Raw genomic sequence first — 22,109 nt, 5'->3', positions numbered from 1 at the left:
CAGACGTGATCGACGATGCCCTCCACCGCATCTCCTCCACTTCCCGCTCCTCCGCCCTTGAGCCCCGCTCCTCCAACCGCCACCAAGACAGAACCCCACTGGTTCTCACCTACCACCCCACCAACCTGCGCATACAACGTATTATCCGCCGCCATTTCCGCCACCTCCAAACGGACCCCACCACCAAGGATATATTTCCCTCCCCTCCCCTATCAGCGTTCCGCAAGGACCACTCCCTTCGTGACTCCCTTGTCAGATCCACACCCCCCACCAACCCAACCTCCACCCCCGGCACCTTCCCCTGCAACCGCAGGAAATGTAAAACTTGCGCCCACACCTCCACACTCGCTTCCCTCCAAGGCCCCAAGGGATCCTTCCATATCCGCCACAAGTTCACCTGTACCTCCACACACATCATCTATTGCATCCGCTGCACCCGATGTGGCCTCCTCTATATTGGTGAGACAGGCCGCTTACTTGCGGAACGCTTCAGAGAACACCTCTGGGCCGCCCGAACCAACCAACGCAATCACCCCGTGGCTCAACACTTTAACTCCCCCTCCCACTCCACCGAGGACATGCAGGTCCTTGGACTCCTCCACCGGCAGAACACAACTACACGACGGCTGGAGGAGGAGCGCCTCATCTTCCGCCTGGGAACCCTCCAACCACAAGGTATGAATTCAGATTTCTCCAGCTTCCTCATTTCCCCTCCCCCCACCTTGTCTCAGTCGGTTCCCTCAACTCAGCACCGCCCTCCTAACCTGCAATCCTCTTCCTGACCTCTCCGCCCCCACCCCACTCCGGCCTATCACCCTCACCTTGACCTCCTTCCACCTATCCCACCTCCATCGCCCCTCCCCCTAGTCCCTCCTCCCTACCTTTTATCTCAGCCTGCTTGGCTCTCTCTCTCTTATTCCTGATGAAGGGCTTATGCTCGAAACGTCGAATTCTCTATTCCTGAGATGCTGCCTAACCTGCTGTGCTTTGACCAGCAACACATTTGCAACCTTATCAAACGTCCATATACACCACATCAACCATTTTACCTTCATCCACCTGCTTTATCACCTTCTCAAAGAACTCAGTAAGGTTAGTGAGACACAATGTACCCTTCACAAAAACGTGTTGATTATCCCTAATCAAGTTATTCCTTTCCAGACGATTATAAATCCTATGCCTTATAACCTTTTCTAACACCTTACCCACAAGTAATCTAATCTAATCTAAAAAAAACCGAAGTAAGGCTCACTGGGCTATACCTACCAGGGTTGTCCCGACTCCCCTTCTTAAACAAGGGAACAACATTTGCTATCCTCCAGTCTTCTGGTACTACTTCTGTTGACAATGATGACATAAAGATTGAAGCCAAAGGCTCTGCAATCTCCTCCCTGGCTTCCCAGAAAATTTGAGGATAAATCCCATCTGGCTTAGGGGTCTTATCTATTTTTAGTTATTCCAAAATTGCTAAAACCTCCTCTTTGTCAACCTCAATCCCATCTAATCTTGTAGCCTGTAAATATTTTCACTAACATTGCCCCTTTCCAACGTGAATACTGGCGAAAAGTATTCATTAAGCACTTCACATATGTCCTCAGATTCCACACACAACTTTCCACTACTATCTTTGATTGGCCCTAATCTTACTCTAGTCATTCTTTTATTCCTGATATTTCTGTAGAAGGACTGAGGGTTTTCCTTGATCCTATCCACCAACAACTTCTCATATCCCCTGTTGGCTCTTCTTAGCCCTCTCTTTAGATCTTTTCTGGCTAACTTATAACTCTCAAGCCCCTTAACTGAGCCTTCACTGACCAGTAGCTGGTCCTTGAGTAAGCTCCACATTTCAAGTGTGTCCATCCCTGCAGTTTCCTTGCTCATCCTAAATCTTGCCTAATCGTATCATAATTGCCTTTCCCCAGTTATACCTCTTTCCCTGCAGTACATACCTATCCCTGCCCATTGCTATTGTAAACATGTTCATAATATATATTAATGACTTGGTGCTGTGAGCGACTTCTCTATGTGACTTAACCTTTTGTGAGGTACATTGGTGAACAAGTTACCTTGATCAGTAGAGTAATGGGATAAAGTAGAAAAGTGGACATGAGGAATGATGGATCAACCACGATCCTTTTGAAGTGGGCTCAAAGGGACAAACGGCTTACTGTTGTTCCTTTCTTGTATCAAGTGTACACTCCGGCTGACTTAGTGTTTGATACTCAAAGGGAGGAACTTAAGGAAGGAACCCATAAAAGGGTTTCATTTTCATGTTTGAATGTCTGGGACAGACAGAAGGGACTCCTCTGAGCCTATGTGAGAAAATCAAAGCTTGTTGCTATACCCTTCTCTCTAGTTCACCTCCCATGTTCCAGAGTTGAAAAACGACTCCACTCACACCAAGATTCTACTGCTGATGAACAACCTCCAGAGGAGTACATATGTGATTTAGGCTCACCCTACAGCCACTCTGCCCAATGTGAATGCAAGTCACATACCACAACTCTTTATTTAGCTTAGTTGCATGACATTTGGATTGCACATGTAGAGCCTCACTTTTTTCAACAATCAAAAGATCCTCAACATGAAATATCAGTATGACATGCAGGGCTCTTTACAAACGTGCATCTGAATTAGGAGCAGAATAAGGTGCTCAGCCCATCAACTTTGTCCCATCATACAAAACAATAATGGCTGACCTGCTTCCTCCATACGCTCACGTGACAACCTGTCACCTGTGTGCTCATCAAAAACCTGCCTGCCCTGCCTTAACAATATTCAAACATACTGCTTCCACAGCTTTTTGAGGAAGGGAGGTCGAAAATGTTTTTCCTGACAGAAAACATTCTCTCCCTCATATTTTTGACAAGTGACCTCACTTCCATGAGAAGCTACTTCCAATGTGCCTTCTGGATGTTATGAACAATAAGAAATTGATCATAAGCACACCACATAACAAGGGTAAATAGGCAAAGTCTTTTCCCTGGGGTTGGGGAGTCCAGAACTAGAGGGCATAGGTTTAGGGTGAGAGGGGAAAGATATAAAAGAGACCTAAGGGGCAACCTTTTCACGCAGAGGGTGGTACGTGAATGGAATGAGCTGCCAGAGGATGAGTGGGAGGCTGGTACAATTGCAATATTTAAGAGGCATTTGGATGGGTATATGAATAGGAAGGGTTTGGAGGGATATGGGCCGGGTGCTGGCAGGTAGGACTAGATTGGGTTGGGATATCTGGTCAGCATGGAGGGGTTGGACCGAAGGGTCTTTTTCCATGCTGTACATCGCTATGACTCTATGACTCTAAGAGGTGAAGATCAGAGGAGGTGATCTTTCATTTCTCACCCTTCCACAATGCTCAAAAAACTGAATGTAATCATTTGGTTTCTGGAAATGTTCCAGAACCTACCTTTGACCGATCGATTTGATTACCTCCTAACTCAAACAGCTTTTCCACAATCGTCAACTTGTTTTCTCGAACAGCAATCAAAAATGGAGTCAAACCGGATTCCTGTAAATTAAAAAAAGCAGCAAGCTGAACAAAGAAAATATGCTTAAAGGCATATGGATATGAAAATATAACATCATCAAATGAAAGTGCCACATTCTCTGACTGTGCCATGTTGAACTTGATAGCATTAGCTGAAATATATAAGAATATCAAACACAATAGAAAATACTGACTGGCATTTAACACAGAGAATTGGAGCAAGGCTTTAATGAAGTCATGAGCCCAGTAGCCAGGGCAGAACTTGAGTGTCCATGAGCACTATAACAGAATGTTTTTTCTTATAAACCAAGTTTGCTATTTGGCTATTTCGTTATGAAGACTGCAATGAACAGACACAGCAGTTCATGTTTTTCTGAAATTAATAACTTGTAATAAAAGTTTTATTTAAAATTTTTAATAAAACAAAATTCCTTTCAGACTCTTCATGAAATCAATGCTTTTCCCTTGGCAAATATTTAACTTGATTTGTTTTGATGTAGTAAATATGATTTACAAAATTTTATCCTTTCATCTGCCATTAAATTGCAATCATTTTGGAGTTGATTTTCTGTGGCATTTCACATAACAAGTCAAAGACTTTCAAAGGAAATAGGGTTCCAGAGCAATTAACAAGAAGACCAGGCTGTTTGGATGTGATTAAACTCTATTTGACAGGGATATATTCTGTTTTTATTCTTATACCTCCACTGATATTCCTAGGCCCAAATTTAAGCTTTCTATGCTAACTTTTCATCTTGTATTTAAACTCTTCTTGCCTCAACATCTCCATAGGCAAGGGGACATAATTACAATACGATACCCTTCCATACCTGGGTTTTACCAGGGGTTGGGAGCTGGGGAGAGTAAATGTCGAGGCAAGTTTGTTCCTGCTTTAGCAGATTGCCCATTGACAATGAACACAGCTGGCTTTGAGCAATGCTTTCCACCCTCATGCAGAGGACAGTGCACCCTCCTAGAATTAGTAGCCAGTCAATTAATTGGCAGCAATACCATCACTGGACGCAGTGTCCACTAATGGTGATTGTGAATGGAGTCAGACACCAAGCGAAGTTGTCGGAGGTTGTGGTCATATGACCATGGTTACACCAGCACACCCAGTGAGAGAGACATGGTATATGGGGTCAAAGGAGGAAGGAATTGTGGAGACTGAGGAAGTTTGTTAGGGGTGGGATATGCTTCTGAGAGAGGACGCATGGCTTAAAAAGTCACCTTCCAGCTTCCATTGCCAAGTCACATACTGGCAGTGAATGCTGACAGGCTGCACACTTGCAGGGACCTTTCCGGTCATGGGCTACATATTTTTCTTCTTTATTCTTCCATCAGATACAGACATTGCTGGTAACGTCAGCAATTGTTTCCCCTCCCCCGAACTGTGTGGCTTGCTGGGTTATTACAAAGGACTAACAGGCAACATGCTGTATGCCTGAATTCACATGGAGGTCAGACCAGGTAAATACAGCAGATTTCTGTCCCTGAAGGCCATCAGTGATTCATACAGATTTTTATAAAATTTGAGGATTGTTTTGTGATCAAAACTACTGAGATGAGTTTAATTTAGATTTTTAAAAATTAATTGAATTTAAATTCAAGTAGCTGCCGTCATGGGATTTGAATGAATTGGCCTGAGCCCATAGGTTACCAGCCCAGTAAGGCAGAAGCAGATGCTGGACATTAGAGTCAAGATTAGAGTGGTGCTGGAAAAGCAAAGAAGGTCAGGCAGCATCTGAGGAGCAGGAAAAATCAATATTTCGGGCAAAAGCCCTTCATCAGAATGCTCATTCCTGATGAAGGGCTGTCGCCCGAAATGTCGATTTTCCTGCTCCTCAGATGCTGTCTGACCTGCGGTGCTTTTCCAGCACCACTCTAATCTTGATATTAGCCCAGTAACATTGTCACTTCATCACCATCTTTCCAAATCATAGCTGGTGGTCAGAGTAGCTCATTAAGTCATTGTTAATTTGTCAATTAAAAACCTGAATTGGTCCGTGAGCAATTAGACTTCCTGACACTTCCTCTGACATTGCTAACGTCCCCTGCCCCCCCACTGCATACATACTCTTGGGGTGGGACAGAGGGAACATAGGGAGCAAATGCAGATGTAAGACATTTAATAGACTGCTTTCCTTAATGATTAGAGGGAAAAGTGTATGAGATATGGGAGTTTTGTTTTATGCGGGAACTTGTTATGATCTTGAAAGTGCTGCCTGAAATGGTGATCATAACAATTCAATAATAACATTGTTATATTTGGGTGAAATATGGACAATTAAATTTTAATTTTCATCATCTACTCACTGATCCATTTCATGGACTCAAATGGTTTTAAAAGGAAAAATAGACCTAACATCTCTGTGGTAGTTTCCTGATCATAAATTGATGAAGCTTTATGAGACCTATGAGGAATAAACAAAATTTGTGATAGTCTCACGATCACAGTTCAAATATAAATTAAATTCAAGTGGCTGTCATCATGAGATTTGAACCTGTTACCCTAAAGTCCGCACTGAAATTATGATTTTATCTACAGACATCAAAACCAAGGAACTGTGTTGGTGTCAAAAGACTCACATCTCCTGTTTTAATGCATAGTTGTATGATAATTTCACAGATTGGCTGATTAAAGGCAGGCATACCAGTTAGCCAGTTTAGCAAGACAATGGAGCTGGACTCAAAGACGTACTGAACTATATTTGCACAGCTGCTTTTCAGCAGCAGAGAGGGAGAAAGAAAAATTAACAATAATATCGGCATGGTTGGAAACCAGTCATAAATGGGCCACCTTCTAGTTGGCAAGATGTAACAATGGTATGCTACAGGGATCAGATCTGGGACCTCAGATTTTTACAATTTAGAAAAATTAGTTGGGTGAAAGGACCAAAGTATGGATATTAAATTCAATAATTACTCAAAGACAGTCAAGCTGCGAAGTGGAATAGGAAATCTGTAAAGGATATAGTTAAGTGAGTGAACAAGGATCTGGCTAATGGGGTATAGTGCAGGAAAATGTGAAATTGTCTATCTTGCTGGAAGGACTAAAGTGGTAAAAGATTGCAGAGCACTGAGATCCGGGTGTCCAGGTGCTTGATTTATAAATGGTTAGTATACAGATACAACAAGATAATAGAATGTTATCATTAATTGCATTAGGTCAGATTGGGATAGCTGGTTGGTGCAAATGAGTTGAATCAAAGAATTTGTTTTCATGCTGTATGACTATGACTCTATAGAGTTCACTGTTAAAATGTTAGGGGTTGTCCAACTAAGACAGAGATGAGGAGTTCTTTTTCCTCAGTGTGATGAGACTTTTTAACAGCAAAGGAAGATAGATTACTGATAAGCAAGTGAGTGAAGGCCTATCATGAGTAATCACATCAACCATGGGTCATACTAAATGGTACTTAGGAAGCTCAAGGGCTGAGTAACTAATGTCTACTCCTATTTTATATGTTTGCTGCATACGATTATATTTCCAGTTGGAACTTTCATCCTCCTTCCCTGGATATCTCTCATTATTTTAGAAGCCAGTATCAGGTGGAAAATCAACAATTCAGCAAGAATTCTAGATTCCATTACTGCTCAGAATACAAGGCAAACAGTGTTTTCAAGTTAAGAATCTAATTCCTAAAGGACTCTTAAGGACTTTTTAAAAATGTGTCACTTGTATTCGCCCTGTCCGTGCTTGATGTAGTACATTTAATCCTTTACTTTCTCTGGTGTTTGTGTATGAAGTTTTTGTTGTGATTTTATCATCTTTCTTGGGGATAGAAGGTCATAAATTCTTTTCTTTCACTCAAGAAAAACTTGGTAATTGGCTCCCTCATTTTCTAGCAAATTTTAATTGAAGTTTTTTTGGTTGCGAGGTAAAAGGAATTAAAAACATTTGTTGCAATTGACCAAGAGGAGAGTTAATTCCCAGTCCACATCTGATTGTTAAACATTCCCATAGATAAAAGATAGAATTGGAGTGATGGTTGTGGTGGAGGTGGTGAGTTAAATTGCTCCTTTCAGAACTGTTTAAAAAGAGAAAGTGGGAAAAAAGTCTTTTTGAACCTCTAAAATTAAAAGTGCGAACAATTCTATGTTTAATATTAATGCTTTCATGGATAACTTATGAAAAATTGAAAGCCCTGTCCTTGGGAGAATTAAAAATGGTGCAGATAGACACTTAGAGGTGGAGGTAAAACCAATGACTGCAGATGCTGGAAACCAGATTCTGGATTAGTGGTGCTGGAAGAGCACAGCAGTTCAGGCAGCATCCAAGGAGCAGCGAAATTGATGTTTCGGGCAAAAGCCCTTCATCAGGAAGGTGATGAAGGTGGAGATCACCTCGAAAGCTAGAAAAACAGAAATTACAAAACAAGTGTCTATTTAGAGGTGGAAAGTGAACCAGATAAACTGAAATTGGAATGGCAGAGATTAGAGATTAAAACAGAGAAATGAAAAAGAGGAAAGAAAATTCCAGGAAAGGAAACAAGAGTGCGAGAGATGAATGGAAAGGAGAGAGATATTGAATGTGTATGTGTGTGTGTGAAAGAGAGATTGAGTGAGAGAGAGAAAAAAAAATACAAAAAAAGAGAAAGTGAAAGTGAGTTCCAAATGAAATTGCTCCAGCTCAGAAGAGAGACAGAATGCAGACAGTTTTGGTGAGGGAAACACATCTAACTCAGATTTAAGGGGTGAAGAATTCACGTTTGCCCCTTTAATTCCAAAAGTTTAAGAGGACGGGCTTGTCAGTTTCCTTATATCCTTTGAAGGTTAGCACAGTAGATGAAGTGGCTACTCCAGTGCGAAGCATTGGACAGGTTGAGAGGGGAAGCTCATGAAGGTTACTCTCTCTTACTCGAGGGATGTGCCATTGACGATGAGGCAGAAAAAGGGGCTGATTCAAGAGCGGACCAGTTAGAGTTCCATAATCGCTTAAAAAAAAGCCTGACCAAACTAATTTAGATAGCTTTAGCAGCTCATTTCTGACCTGCGGATGTGGACACTTCACATTGAGGATACCTGTGAAAACCTTGGTGAAGTAATTCTTGGTGCATTGAAAAATCTATACCCTTTCAAATTCAAACATACATCATGGAAAACAGATAAGTAGGGTGCAGAAAGACAGCAATTCCAGCTGATGACTATAATTTGCCATACAGACCCATAAAATCAGGGAAATTGGGGTCTGAAAGCTGTCACTGACCAGAGGGGTCTAAATATCTCTGAGACAAGCTGGAGAAAAAGGAGAGGCCAGGCAGAGAAGGCAGGAAAATGCCTAACCACTAACAGCAGGGGTTCAGATGGAAGACAGGCAGGAAATCAACCTCAAATTCTTTCACTCAGGAAATTAGGGTATGTGAAAGGAAATAGTTAGCTCCTCCATTCCTCAGAAGCTCGAGCTGCAGGGCCAGATTCTGGAGCATTAAAAGTGGCCCATCAGTGCTAACACGAATAGCTGGCATTCATAGGGATGGTAACCCTCAGTACAATAAAGCAGCTGCACAGAAATCAGCATTCCTGAGAAACTGGCTGCTCACAAACCTTGTCAGTGGGGAAGAGAAAAGATTTTCCACTAGCAGTCAATTTAAACTCCAGCGTGCTATAAGGACTCTGGGAAAGTATACAGAGGTGCCACTGAATAAGGTTTGCTTCATGAATGTGTTGTGACCTTTGAGCCATGGGTGTCGCCCCAAGTTTTGCAATACCAAAGATATATAGTTTATTGGGAAACAATGGGCTGGCAGCCAAACCTACCCCTAGACTGGGAAAAAAAACCCTCAGATAACTGGGAAGACTGGACCAAGCCAGTAGCAGAAAGGCTGGGAGTATTACGAGCGGATCTGGACACCACACATTAGGACAGATACATTGGCCTTTGAGAGAGTACTCCATGGGTTTGCAAGAGTGATACCAGGATTTCAGGGGTTAAATTTGAGGAGAGATTTTACAAACAAGACCTGTTTTCTCAAGAATTTAGAAGAAATAGGGGTAATGGGATCGAAGTTTTCAAGCTAATAAGAGGGAAAGACAATGCGCATAAAAGTAAAGTATTTGTCACTGGTTGGGAATTCTAGAACTAGGGGACATGGTCTGAAAATTAGGGTCAGGCCGTTGAGGAGCGACTAGGAAGCACTTCTCCACATAAAGGATGGCAGCTGTTTGGCAATCTCTTCCACAAATAGCGATGCATGCTAGATCAGTGGTTGATTTGAAATCTGAGCATCAATAAATTTTAGTTCAGGTGAAGTATTAAGGGATGCGGGCCAAAGTCTCATTTAATTGTGGAACAAGCTAGATGGGTGGAATGGCCTACTCATCTTCCTACATTCCCAAACTTTACAGTGGGCAGTAAAACTCATGAATTAGGTGTGGATCAGGAAGTCTCACTTGAATTAAACAGGGCTGAGGTCAGGCCAGCAATACCAAAACAGGTCGGGACCAGATCCAAATATGTTGAGTCAATAGATTAAAAACAAGGTGAGGCAGGCCAGGGAAAGGGCAATTGAGGCAGAGATCTGTTTAACAGGTACCTTCATGGTAAAATTACTGGAGGACCAGATGATTTCTCTGGCAGGGAAGGAGAAAGTGAAAGAGCCACAGGACAGGATAACATGCTATTAGGTGTGATCTAAAGAAAGTGAAATGGATTATTGGAAAAACCCATTGCCAAAACAAAGGGGGAAGGAAATGAAACATGCTCTACAGCTGACACGACCAATGGAGGTCACCTCAGGCATATCCATGGGTTTACCACAGAATTACCTATTAGGAAGTCCAAGGACAAAACCTAGACTGAAATTTCAAACAGTTAAATCAAATTGATGCAAGAAGGCGTTTGGTATGCTTTCCTTCATTGGTCAGAGTATTGAGTACAGGAGTTGGGAGGTCATGTTGCAGCTGTACAGGACATTGGTTAGGCCACTGTTGGAATATTGCATGCAATTCTGCTCTCCTTCCTATTGGAAAGATGTTGTGAAATTTGAAAGGGTTCAGAAAAGATTTACAAGGATGTCGCAAGGGTTGGAGGATTTGAGCTATAGGGAGAGACTTAACAGGCTGGGGCTGTTTTCCCTGGAGCGTCGGAAGCTGAGAGGTGACCTTATAGAGGTTTACACAATTATGAGGGACACGGATAGGGTAAATAACCAAAGTTCTTTTCCCTGGGGTCAGGGAGTCCAGAACTAGAGGGCATAGGTTTAGGGTGAGAGGGGAAAGATATAAAACAGACTTATGGGGCAACTTTTTCACACGAGAGTGGTAAGTGTATGGAATGAGCTGCCAGAGGATGTGGTGGAGGCTGGTACAATTGCAACATTTAAGAGGCATCTGAATGGGTATATGAATAGGAAGGGTTTGTAGGGATATGGGCTGGGTGCTGGCAGGTGGGACTAGATTGGGTTGGGATATCTGGTCGGCATGGATGGGTTGAACCAAAGGGTCTTTTTCCATGTTGTACATCCCTATGACTCTAAACGAGAGTGAGGTGAAGAATGCAAAGTCTAGACAACCCACAAGAGGTAAACCTCAGATTATTGCAAACTGACTTCAAGAAATCAACCTTGTAAAATGCCTGAATCCAGTACGTGGGGATTAAAATTTGGGAGCATAGCCCAGTGAACAAGTCGAAATGTTAATTCCAAAGGAGGTTGTGAATTCAGGTTAGGACAATGCAGAATGTGTGTATTTTTAATTAGATTAGATTTTCTACAGTGTGGAAACAGGCCCTTTGGCCCAACAAGCCCACACCAATCCTCCGAAGAGTAACCCACCCAGACCCATTCCCCTATCCTATATTTACTCCTGACTAATGCACCTAACAAAGGAGGGAGCACTCAAGCAATGCCACTTTTGCCAAAACCTGGGATTGAACCAGGAACCTTTAGATCTTCAGTCTAATGCTCTCCCAACTGAACTATTTTGACTGTCATTTTATAAGTACCTTGTAATGGAAAGCTTATCGCAAACAGAAAAGATCAATACTGTTCACATTTGTCCTTCATGTTGGTGAGATGTTAAAACAGTAGTAAAGTATAAACTGTAAAATTCTAACCCGAATGTTTGTTATAACAGATGTTCCATGGACCACAATGGTGTTTTAAAAGAAAAGAAAAAATACACCAGAAATGACTTTGAATGTTACCCGAGGAAGGCTTCGGAAACCCCATGTGGAATAAATAAGCCATCTGCATTGAAATTACCATTTTATTCTAAAGACATCAAAACCAGGCAACTAAGACACTGCATCAAGAAATTCACATCTCTTTTTTAAATTCACAATTGTTCAATAATTCCACACTATGAGGTGAAAGGCAGGCCTGCTAGCTAGCAGAAAGACAATGGAGCTGGATTCAGGAATAACACACCAAATTATATTTCAACAACTGCTTTTGAGTAGCAAGGAGAAAGAATGAAAAATGATTTTGTGCTAACAAAGTCCGGAGTCTCCCTGAGCGTATCTCATCATCGCACTGAAAAAGCAATGGGAGAGAAAACTATGCAACAAGATACAGTACTCCAGGCTCCACCATTGGTCAGCACACAGTCAACCATTAAACAACTGTGTTCTAATGTGAAGAATTTAACACCTAAAAGTCTGTAAGATTTTTTAAACCTGTGTAATCTTTATGCTCCCTGTCTGTACGAGACGTTCTCTCTTTTAAACTTAATGCGTGTGTTGGATTTCACATTTTTTTTATTGAACTAGTCAGCAATAGACTTTCTCCCCCTTTGACTCACTCGAGAAAACTTCGGTGCATTGCTGCTTTTCAGCCTGATCTACAGTTCGATCTAAACGTGACAGCTACGTGCTAAAACAACAGTAAAATATTTGTTGCTTCTGCCCCACACAGAGGGAAGCCAATTTCCCTCTTTCTTGCCTATCTTCAAAAAGTTCTGGGAGAGGAAAAAAGCGAGTGAGTGCCCTGGGCTTTCGGGGAGGCGATGGGTCGAATGTTCTCCTCTATTAGTGAGTGATTGGCCACAAAAAATCGCTGAAAACCCAACAAAAGTATCCTCTGAGGATGATCGCTCTGATTTACCAGTTCATTTAAAGCAGTTTAGTTCCTTTTCTTTACAAAAACAAGGGGGAACTACCTCAAGATAGAATGAAATGCGGAATAAAATGTTGACCTGGTGATTGCAGCCTTGCGTTAAATCCAATTTATTTCGCTTTGGTGGAGTTACTCTTGAACTCATTGACCTTCATCAATAATCAACTGCTCTTGGAAACATACACCACCGTCAAAGCTCCGATTTTAAAGTTCATTCAGTCAGTCAGTTAGGGAACTGGGGTCCTATTGCCATGAAGAAAGAAAATAATTACCATAATAATGTAAATAATAACTTGGCGCCTTTGATCCTGCATCAGTCAACAGAATAAAGAGTAAGTAGGAACAGAAAGTTAAATAAGTTACACACTTCGTCGGTGAGAGTAATGTGTCGGTCTCCTTTGTCCATGCTCCTCAGACTATGTTCCAGCGCACCCCATTCTCCTCTGTGTGCTAGCTGCAACAGCCGGCTGCCTGAGCCCACTGTGGAGCCGGAGCTGACCGAACTCGTCTCGGACATCTCCCCCACATCAGCCCGCAGTCCCCCAGGCCGCCGGCCCTGCTCCTGTCCCTGCACTGTCCCAGTGGCTGTGACTGCAGGCGGGTCCCGTTGTCTGACCACCCCCCCCCCCCCCCCCCCTCCTCTCCCCCCTCCCCTTCCCTTTGCCTTCACTTCATCCTCCCGCTGGCTCTGCAGGAGGTCGGGGTTGCTGGAGGTTTGAGCTGAGCTTCTGTTCAGGCTCGGCACCAATCAGGGAGTCAACTTCTCTAACTCCGCCTTTGCAACCCGTTACCTTGGATTCTGTGTGAAGACATCATTTCGCCCCATTCCTCATAATATTGCTGTCTCCACGGTGGCTTTACACTTTCACCCATTCCTTTTCAAAGTGTGAAATCGATTTCGTTTGTCAGTTAATCCTGATCTTTTATTTTCATTTATTAAACGCTCGAAGTCTACTGGGCTTGTTGTGGAGACACTGTCTGTAACTTCAATCTTATAGTTTCAAACTTTAGGAGAAACTTTTACCTTCAAGATTTGCCTCGAGTCCCCAAAATGTTAAGATTTCTAATTTTTGGGAAGAGTTTGCTGGGGACTGCAAGTTCTCTGTAATTACTTGGAGAACTGATTATTGCAAATAATAACTGAAGTGGACTTTAATCAATACTAAAAGGAAATCTCAGGCATAGGGGCAAAGCCAGTTTTCACACAGTTCAGGGGAGAATCCTGACCTGTAACATGCTCGTGTTTTGCTCTATTTTAGGCCCCGCCAACAACCCGTCTTAAGTATTTTGCCAGGAACCTGGAATGTACTGCCTGGGTGGGTAGTTGAGAAGGGATACCTCACAACATTTAAGAAGTACTGGGATGAGAACCTGAAGTGTCATAACATTCCTTTGTGTCATAACAAAACGTTTTGCCGTACTGTGACAACAATAAATAAAAAAATCAAATCAAATCCTTCACAGCTTTCGGCCTAATTTGGGAAATGGTATTAGTGAAGGCAGTAGTAAATTCTTGGTGGCACTGTTTTGATTGCCTGAAGGGCCTCTTCTGTACTTTGTGATTCTATGATAATCCGAATGTCAAAAGTAAAGAAAGAGGTAATTTGGCCAATCCTCCTTATGTCTGCTCACAATGTTTTCTTTCCTGTAGTCCTGCAATCTTCTGCTCTGGATAGAGTGTCACATATGAACAAAACATTCATTGGCATCCTTCTTGTTGCCATTAGTTCTTCTGTCAATCCCCTTAAATCTATTGCCTCTTGTTGATCTTTCACCAATACAAATAGTTTCTACCCAGTAACTCTGCCCAGGCTCCCTCATGATTTTGAAAGCCTCTGTCAATTCTCCTCTCAGTTTTCTCCTAGAAGAATAGCCCCCAGTTTCCCCAATCTGTGCACATGACTGAAGTCCTTCATCCACAAAACCATTCTATCAACCTCTTTTGCATTTGCCTCCCCATTCACCCTAAAGTCTTGGTCCCAGATTTTGACCCAACATTCAAGCTGAGGCAGAGACAATGTTTAAGAAAGATGCGCAGGCTGGGTGCCTTAGGGATCAATAACCTATACTCCAGCTATTCCCCTATTGATAGAGCTCACGATTCCACACATTCTTTTAATCACATTCTCTGACAGCTATCCCGCAAATCCCAGGTCTCTCTGCATCTGCAATCTCTTTAAGAACTGAACTGTTTATTTTATGTTGTCTCTCCTTGCTTTTCCTTGCAAAATTAATCACACTTTGCTTTGAATTTCATTAGCCATTTGTCTACCTATCCTCTCAACCTACCGATGTCCTTTAGATCCTCCTCATGGGGTACAATACTGAGAAGATATGCAAAATCTGCAAGTTTTGAAATCTTATCATGTGTATCCCTGTCTAGATGATCAATGAAAAGCCAAGATTATAACACAACCTTTGGAAAGCTCCAGTGTATGTCTTCCCTAGTCAGAGAAACAACCATTCAGTCCTATTTGTTGCTTACTGTAACTCACCCAACTGCATACCTATACTGCTACTGATTTCTTTCTTCCATGGTTTCCAATTTTGACATTAAGCCCACTGTGTAGCACTTGTCAATGGTATTTTGAAGACCCAAATACACCAAATCAACCACATGGCTAACACTGACATTTTTTGTTGTGTCGTCAAAAAAGCTCAATCCACTTAGTTAAATGCAATTTGCCTTCAACAAACCCTTGCTTGCTGACTGTTCTTAATCAATGTCACTTGCCCAAGTGACTGTATTCTTTGGGCAAAAGTGAGGTCTACAGATGCTGGAAATTAGAGTCAAGAGTATGGTGCTGGAAAAGCACAGCAGGTCAGGCAGCATCCGAGGAGCAGGAGAGTTGATGTTTTGGGCAAAAGCCCTTCATCAGGACTGTATACTTTATCCTGGAACAACATTTTGAGGAGATGGTGCTTTAACAATAATGTCTATTAATCCAGTAATTTATCACATTTCATTCCTATTAATTTCCCCAGCATTTATTTTAAACTATCAGTCATTCCTCCTTCTCAGTAGACTCTGATTCCTAGCATTTCTGGGACATTTCATTAAGACAGAACTGAAGTATTCAATTGGTCTGCAATTCCTGGTTTTCCATTCTCAATTCTCCCATTGCAAGACGGTAAGGGACCTAACCTGCTTTCACTAATATTTTTAACCTATTTATGTAAGTTTTTATAGTCCACTGTTATGTGCCTTGAAATACTTTGTTTACTCTCATATTACATTACCCATTTTAGTCAATCAATCCCTTGGTTCTCCTTTGCTTAATTCTAAATTATTTCCACCCTTCAAGCTTGCTGCTGTTCTATCAATGTTATAAAACTCCCTTTTTGGACCTGATATTATACTAACTCCTTTTGTTCATGATCGTTGGGCCATATTTTCTTTTGTGTTTTCATGCATGCATTCATTCCTTCAATCTTAGAATTGTATATCCACTGTCTGTTAATCTTAATCAATCCAACACTTGTATCTTTGTAGTTTCCTTTGTTTGCATTTAGGACCCAGCTTTGGATTGGACTTCTTCACTTCCTACCCAAGTGAATAATTATATCCTGTTATGTTTACTTTTTCCTAAAGCACCCAGCACAAAATGATTATTAATTAACCATTGCACAAAACCAAATCTAGGATAATCTAATTGGTTCCTCAGTGCGCTATTCTTCAAAAAGTCTTGTGCATATTCTGGGAATTCAACCATCGCAGTATAATTACTCATGTACATTGCTCAGTCAACAAATGAAAATGACCTATGATTACTGGTGTTCCTTTGTTACCCACATCCCTAATTTCCCATTTGGTGCCATCTAATTTAATACAACTTTCTGGAAGGCCATAGATAACTCCCACTAACCTTTTCCACCATCACTACTTCTTAGTTCCCTCTAGACGGATTCTACATTTAAATTTTATGAACCAATATATTTTTTCATTACTGTCCTGATTTTATCCTTTACAATCAGAGTCGCTACATTTCGTTTTTTTTCTCTCTCCTTCCTAAATATGGAATTCCCATGGATATCCTTGGATATAATCACAATCATATCATATTTGTGCAGAACTATTTGCACTGTTAGTTCATTTACTTTATTGCAAATATTCTGTGCATTCAGATATAATACCTTTAGATTCGACTATACATCCTTTTAATATTTTTGCACAATTATTTTGTATTGTAGTACTATTTGCCGCTTACTGTCATTTCCTCTGCCTCCCATTTTCACTTTCTGCTTTGCAACCTTTCATTTTTATCATGGTTCCACTCGCTTGTTTCTCCCCATTCAAGTTCCCATCCTCTCCGGTTTAAACTCTACCTGACAGTTCCAGCAAATGCCTCTGCAAGAATATGGCTTCAGTTCTGCTGAGAAGCAACATACCCGGCTTGTTCAGTTATAATGAAGAGACAGCAGCTACATAAACTTACGCCCTGGGTTTTCGAGTTCGCGTAGTGGCTGGAGTTACTTTGACACACATCTGTGAGACTGACTTGCTATGAATAGCATGCTCATTGAGAAGGGTCACACCACAGACTAGCAGAGTAGAGGCAGAAGCAGAAATGGAATGGGTGACTGGAAAAAAGTGAGGACTGCAGATGCTGGGGATCAGAAGCGAGGTTGTGTTGCTGGAAAAGCACAGCAGATCAGGCAGCATTTGAGGTGCAGAAGAATCAACATTTTGGCCATAAGCTCTTTATCAGGAATGAGGGAGGGGCCCAACCTGTCCATCTTCCTTCCCATCTATTTCCTCCACCTTCCGCTCCAACCTGTCACATCATCCCTTCAATTCCCAGCTACCTTTGCCTCAGCCCCAAACCCCTCCCATTTACCTCTCAGCCCTCTTGAGCCCCTCCCACATTCCTGATGAAGAGCTTATGCCAAAATGTCGATCCTCTTGCTCCTCAGATGCTGCCTGACCAGTTGTGCTTCTCCAGCACTGCACATTTTGACTCTGATCTCCAACATTTGCAGTCCTCACTTTCTCCCAGTGAACACGCCACTTATTCCAGGTATTAGTCTGGTAAATCTTTTCTGAACTGCCTTCAATGAACTAGAACTGGTAAGTGATGACTGGGGAGTCACTATCTCCGAGTGAAGCTGGTGAGTGAGGACCTTGAAGTAGGAAGTCACTATCTCCAAGCAGACTAGCAAATGAGGAGAGGTCCATGACGGACGCAGTTACTATTTCTGAGTAGAATTGACAAGGAGAGGGCCCTGAGGTGGTCTGTCAGAGAGCTGGCACGGTGGCTCAGTGGTTAGCAGCACTGCGTCGCTGGGACCCGAGTTTGATTCCACCCTCTGGTGACTGTATGTGTGAAGTTTGCACAGTCTTCCATGTATGTGTGGGTTTCCTCCAGGTACCACAGTCCAAACATATGCAGGTTAGGTGGACTGGCCATGGGACATGTAGGGGTACAGGGATAGGATAGGGGATGTGTGTGTTTAGGATGTTCTTCAGAGGGCCAGCTTGAACTTGATGAATCAAATGGCCTATCTTCATTCTGTAGGGTTTGTATGATTTCAGACAGACCTCAATTTATTGGAATTGATTCTTGCTCCAGTACAGAGAAAGAATCCAATTGTTTGGCGAGGTCCTGAGAAAGGTTTTAGATCATTTTTTTATTTTTAAATTTTAATATTTGTGTAAATTGGTGTGAAGTTTATATTATTTATAAAAGTCAACATAAGTAAGTGGATAATACAGTTGAATAATTAAAATCACTTAAGGATAGCAGTTCAGGTGATGTGTTAAAGCTGCAGTATGTGGGAGTTCCTGGATTCTGGTGTGATCCAAGGCAAGCAGGTCTGTATAGGGCATTTCAGCTGAGAGTTTATGAGTTGGAAGCTGAACAATAGTCACTGGAATGCATCAGGGACAGCAAAGTTTACTGGGATCCTTTACACCAGGAGGCAGTCACAGCAATTAGGATCGAATCCCCTGATTTGGCAAGTGGCCAGGGATAGGAGGGTGTGACTGTGAGTGAAACAGGTAAGGGGGGGTCAGACGGGAGGTATGCACTGTTGTCAGCCTCTGTATTGCACAACAGATTTGAGGTTTTCCCAGCCTGTTTAAACAAGAGCAGAATGTGCAGACTGGCCATGGCACCATGGTAGAGGAAGCCACACAAATAGCAACAAAGAATATAATGACAGGTGGTAGGATAATGAGGAGGTAACAAGAGGAATTGAATATAGAAGCAAAGAGGTGCTTCTGCAGCTGTACAGGGCCCAGGTGAGACCACACCTGGAGTACTGTGTGCAGTTCTGGTCTCCAAATTTGAGGAAAGACATTCTGGCTATTGAGGGAGTGCAGCGAAGGTTCAATTCCTGGAATGGCGGGATTCCTTACACTGAAAGACTGAAGCAACTGGGCTTGTATACCCTTGAGTTTAGAAGACTGAGAGGGGATCTGATTGAGACATATAAGATTATGAAAGGATTGGACACTCTGGCAGCAGGAAACATGGGTGAGTGCCGAACCAGAGGACACACTTAAAAATATGGGGTAGACCATTGAGGACAGAGATGAGGAGAAATTTCTTCACCCAGAGAGTGGTGGCTGTGTGGAATGCTCTGCCCCAGAGGGCAGTGGAGGCCCAGTCTCTGGATTCATTTAAGAAAGAGTTGGATAGAGCTCTCAAAGATAGTGGAGCCAAGGGTTATGGAAATAAGGCTGGAAGAGGTTACTAATTAGGAATGATCAGCCATGATCATATTGAATGGCGGTGCAGGCTCGAAGGGCTGAATGGCCTACTCCTGCACCTATTGTCTATTGTCTATTGAGGTTTGACATTGTGCTCTGCAGTAAGCAGCTGTGTGACTGATGAGGTGGCAACATTCAGGACTTCTGCTCAGAGCTCAAAAGGCACCTGTAGTGAGAGGAAACAATACAGTCGTCATAGCCAACATTTTATATAGATTAAATTATAAAAGTCATTCTGCTAGACAGTATGAGGAGCTTGGCATTAAATTGAAAAGCACAATTTCAACGGTTATAATCTCTCAATTATTGCTTCAGCCGCATGTAAATTAGCATAGAGTACATAAGATTAGAAAAATGAATACATTAGTCAAAGTGTGGAGGAAGTGAGTTCTTGTTATTGGCCACCATTAAAATGGAATGTGAGGGCTGCACTATTGGGATGTTCTACACTTGAACTGGCTGGGGCTAGCATTCTTATGAAGAGCATAATTAGGGCAAAAGAATAATTTTAAACTAAACAGTGGGGAAAGGAATCCAATGCTGAAAGATGTGACATAGCAAAGAGTAAGAGAGGAAAACGAGGATCAGAGAGTGGCAGCAACAGGCAAAATGAAAACAAATTAGGACTACACTGACAATCAACACTAGAGATCACAAAGATAACAAAAAGATAATACTAATAGTTCTCTATCTGAATATATGCAGCATTCATAGCAATGTAAACAAAAAGATCATGCACATTGAAGTAAATAAATATGATCTGAAAGCCATGACTTAAGAATGACAAAGATTGAGCCCTGAATATTGAGAGGTATGTGACATTGAAGGAAAGTAAGAAATTAGATAAATTTGGAGAGGCAGCATTGTTTGTCAAGATTGGCATTAGAACTTACTTTAGCTCATGAGATCATGCTGGAGAATCAATTTGGATGGAGATGAGGAATAATTAGGGAAATTGGTTACCAGTGAGTTTGGGTCTACAGGCCCTCTAATAGTTACCATGATATTGGACAAAGCAGACCAGAAAACAAGGATTGGATGCTTATGATAAAACAATGGCAATAAGTGTGAGTGACTTTAGTTTGCATATAAACTGGAAAAAAAATCAGATAGGCAGTTGTAGCTTGAATTAGGAGTGCATAGAATTCTTTAGGGATAGCTTCTTAGTGAGACATGGTATGGAACCAACCAGAAAGCAGTTTACATTAGACTTGGTATTGTGGAATATGACTCAATTGGTTAATGACCTCTGAGTTAAGACAGCAGTGACGATAGTATCATTTAGTTTTATGTCCAGCCTGAAAGGGAAAAGTTTGGGCCTAAGACTAGTATTGTAAACCTAAATGAAGGCAGCTAAGAACATGAAAGCTGAGCTAGCTGAAGTGAAATGGCATACACAATGTTAGGGGAGAGATGAATAGAAACATAGTAACAGTTATTTAAGGGGATCTATCAGAATTACCCTGAATAAGTATATGCCTGCTGCAAAACAAATTCTAAAGGGAGAAGCCCCCATCCATGAAAAGTTAGGGAATATGAATCTTAAGGAAAACATATTTAAGGAATGATGTGAGTGCATTGGAGATGATTCAGAAGACATTTACTTGATTGTTGCCAGGAATGAGCAGGTTATTGTTTGAGTTACAATCACACAAGACCAGGTTATAGTTCAACAAGTTTAATTGGAAACACTAGCTTTCGGAACGCCGCTCCTTCATCAGGTGGTTGTGAGCAGCGCTCCGAAAGCTAGTGCTTCCAATTAAACCTGTTGGACTATAACCTGGTCTTGTGTGATTTGGAACTTTGTCCACCCCAGTTCAACGCCGGCATCTCCAAATCATGACTATTATCTTTTGAGGAGATGGTCAACAGACTGGGTTTGTTTCACTTGAGTTTAGAAGGGTGAAGGCTGACTTGATTGAATTGCATTTGATCCTGAATGATCTTGATAAGGGGGTTCCCCCTTTTAGGTCAGTCCGGAACGAGGGGCATTGCTTTAAACTTAAGTGTCATTGTATTTAAGACAAGGATGAGTGGATTTTATTTTTCTCAAAGGGCAATACAACTCTCTGCCTCAGGAGGTGGTGGATGTAGGGATGTAGGATTTTTAATATAGTGCTGAATAGGCTCATGTGGATATAGTTACTTCTTTTTCTCCCCCATTCCCTTTATAAATAGTGAGGTGATATTGGTACCTTCCAATCCACAGCAATTATCCCAGAATCCATAGAATTTTGGGGGATAATCTGCTGAGTTTCTCCACAATGTTTGGATTTGGTTTCAGATTTCCAGCAGTACTTCACTTTCGGATCCAACTTGCCACTTGCTCTTGGAACCTATGGACTGTGAATTCCTGGCTGATCTGCTAAATATGACTCTACCCAGCAGCTCCTATATCAGGTTATAGTCCAATAGGTTTAATTGGAAGCACTAGCTTTCGGAGCGCTGCTCACAACCACCTGATGAAGGAGCGGCGTTCCAAAAGCTAGTGTTTCCAATTAAAACTGTTGGACTGTAACCTGGTCTTGTGTGATTTGTAACTCAAATGATTAACACTCCAGAAAATTCCTCGAGAGCAGATATATTTCAATGAGATCATCTCTCATTTTCCAATTAGATTATATTAGATTAGATTAGATTACTTACAGTGTAGAAACAGGCCCTTCGGCCCAACAAGTCCACACCGACCCGCCGAAGCGCAACCCACCCATACCCCTACATTTACCTCTTACCTAACACTACGGGCAATTTAGCATGGCCAATTCACCTGACCCGCACATCTTTGGACTGTGGGAGGAAACCGGACCACCCGGAGGAAACCCACGCAGACACGGGGAGAACGTGCAAACTCCAC

At 42.0% G+C, this 22,109-nt stretch overlaps 1 protein-coding gene and 1 non-coding gene across 2 annotated transcripts in view; both read right to left on the bottom strand.

The window, feature by feature from the left end:
* Positions 1-13,060, bottom strand: part of trpn1 (transient receptor potential cation channel, subfamily N, member 1) — a 208,681-nt gene extending 195,621 nt beyond the window's left edge. Inside the window, exons 1-2 of the mRNA XM_060824059.1 lie at positions 12,911-13,060; positions 3,407-3,508 (exon numbers count right to left, since the gene is read on the bottom strand). Of these exons, the coding sequence (XP_060680042.1) occupies positions 3,407-3,508; positions 12,911-13,060 (252 nt within the window). The remainder of the gene's footprint in view (positions 1-3,406; positions 3,509-12,910) is intronic.
* trnaf-gaa (transfer RNA phenylalanine (anticodon GAA)) lies at positions 11,343-11,415 on the bottom strand. The gene has a single exon. It is a non-coding gene; the product is annotated as a tRNA-Phe (tRNA).
* Positions 13,061-22,109: the final 9,049 nt, after the last annotated feature.

The sequence above is a fragment of the Hemiscyllium ocellatum genome, chromosome 4 (assembly GCF_020745735.1).
Source record: "Hemiscyllium ocellatum isolate sHemOce1 chromosome 4, sHemOce1.pat.X.cur, whole genome shotgun sequence".
NCBI classification, from domain to species: Eukaryota; Metazoa; Chordata; class Chondrichthyes; order Orectolobiformes; family Hemiscylliidae; genus Hemiscyllium; species Hemiscyllium ocellatum.
This window is presented reverse-complemented; position numbering and strand designations above follow the sequence as displayed.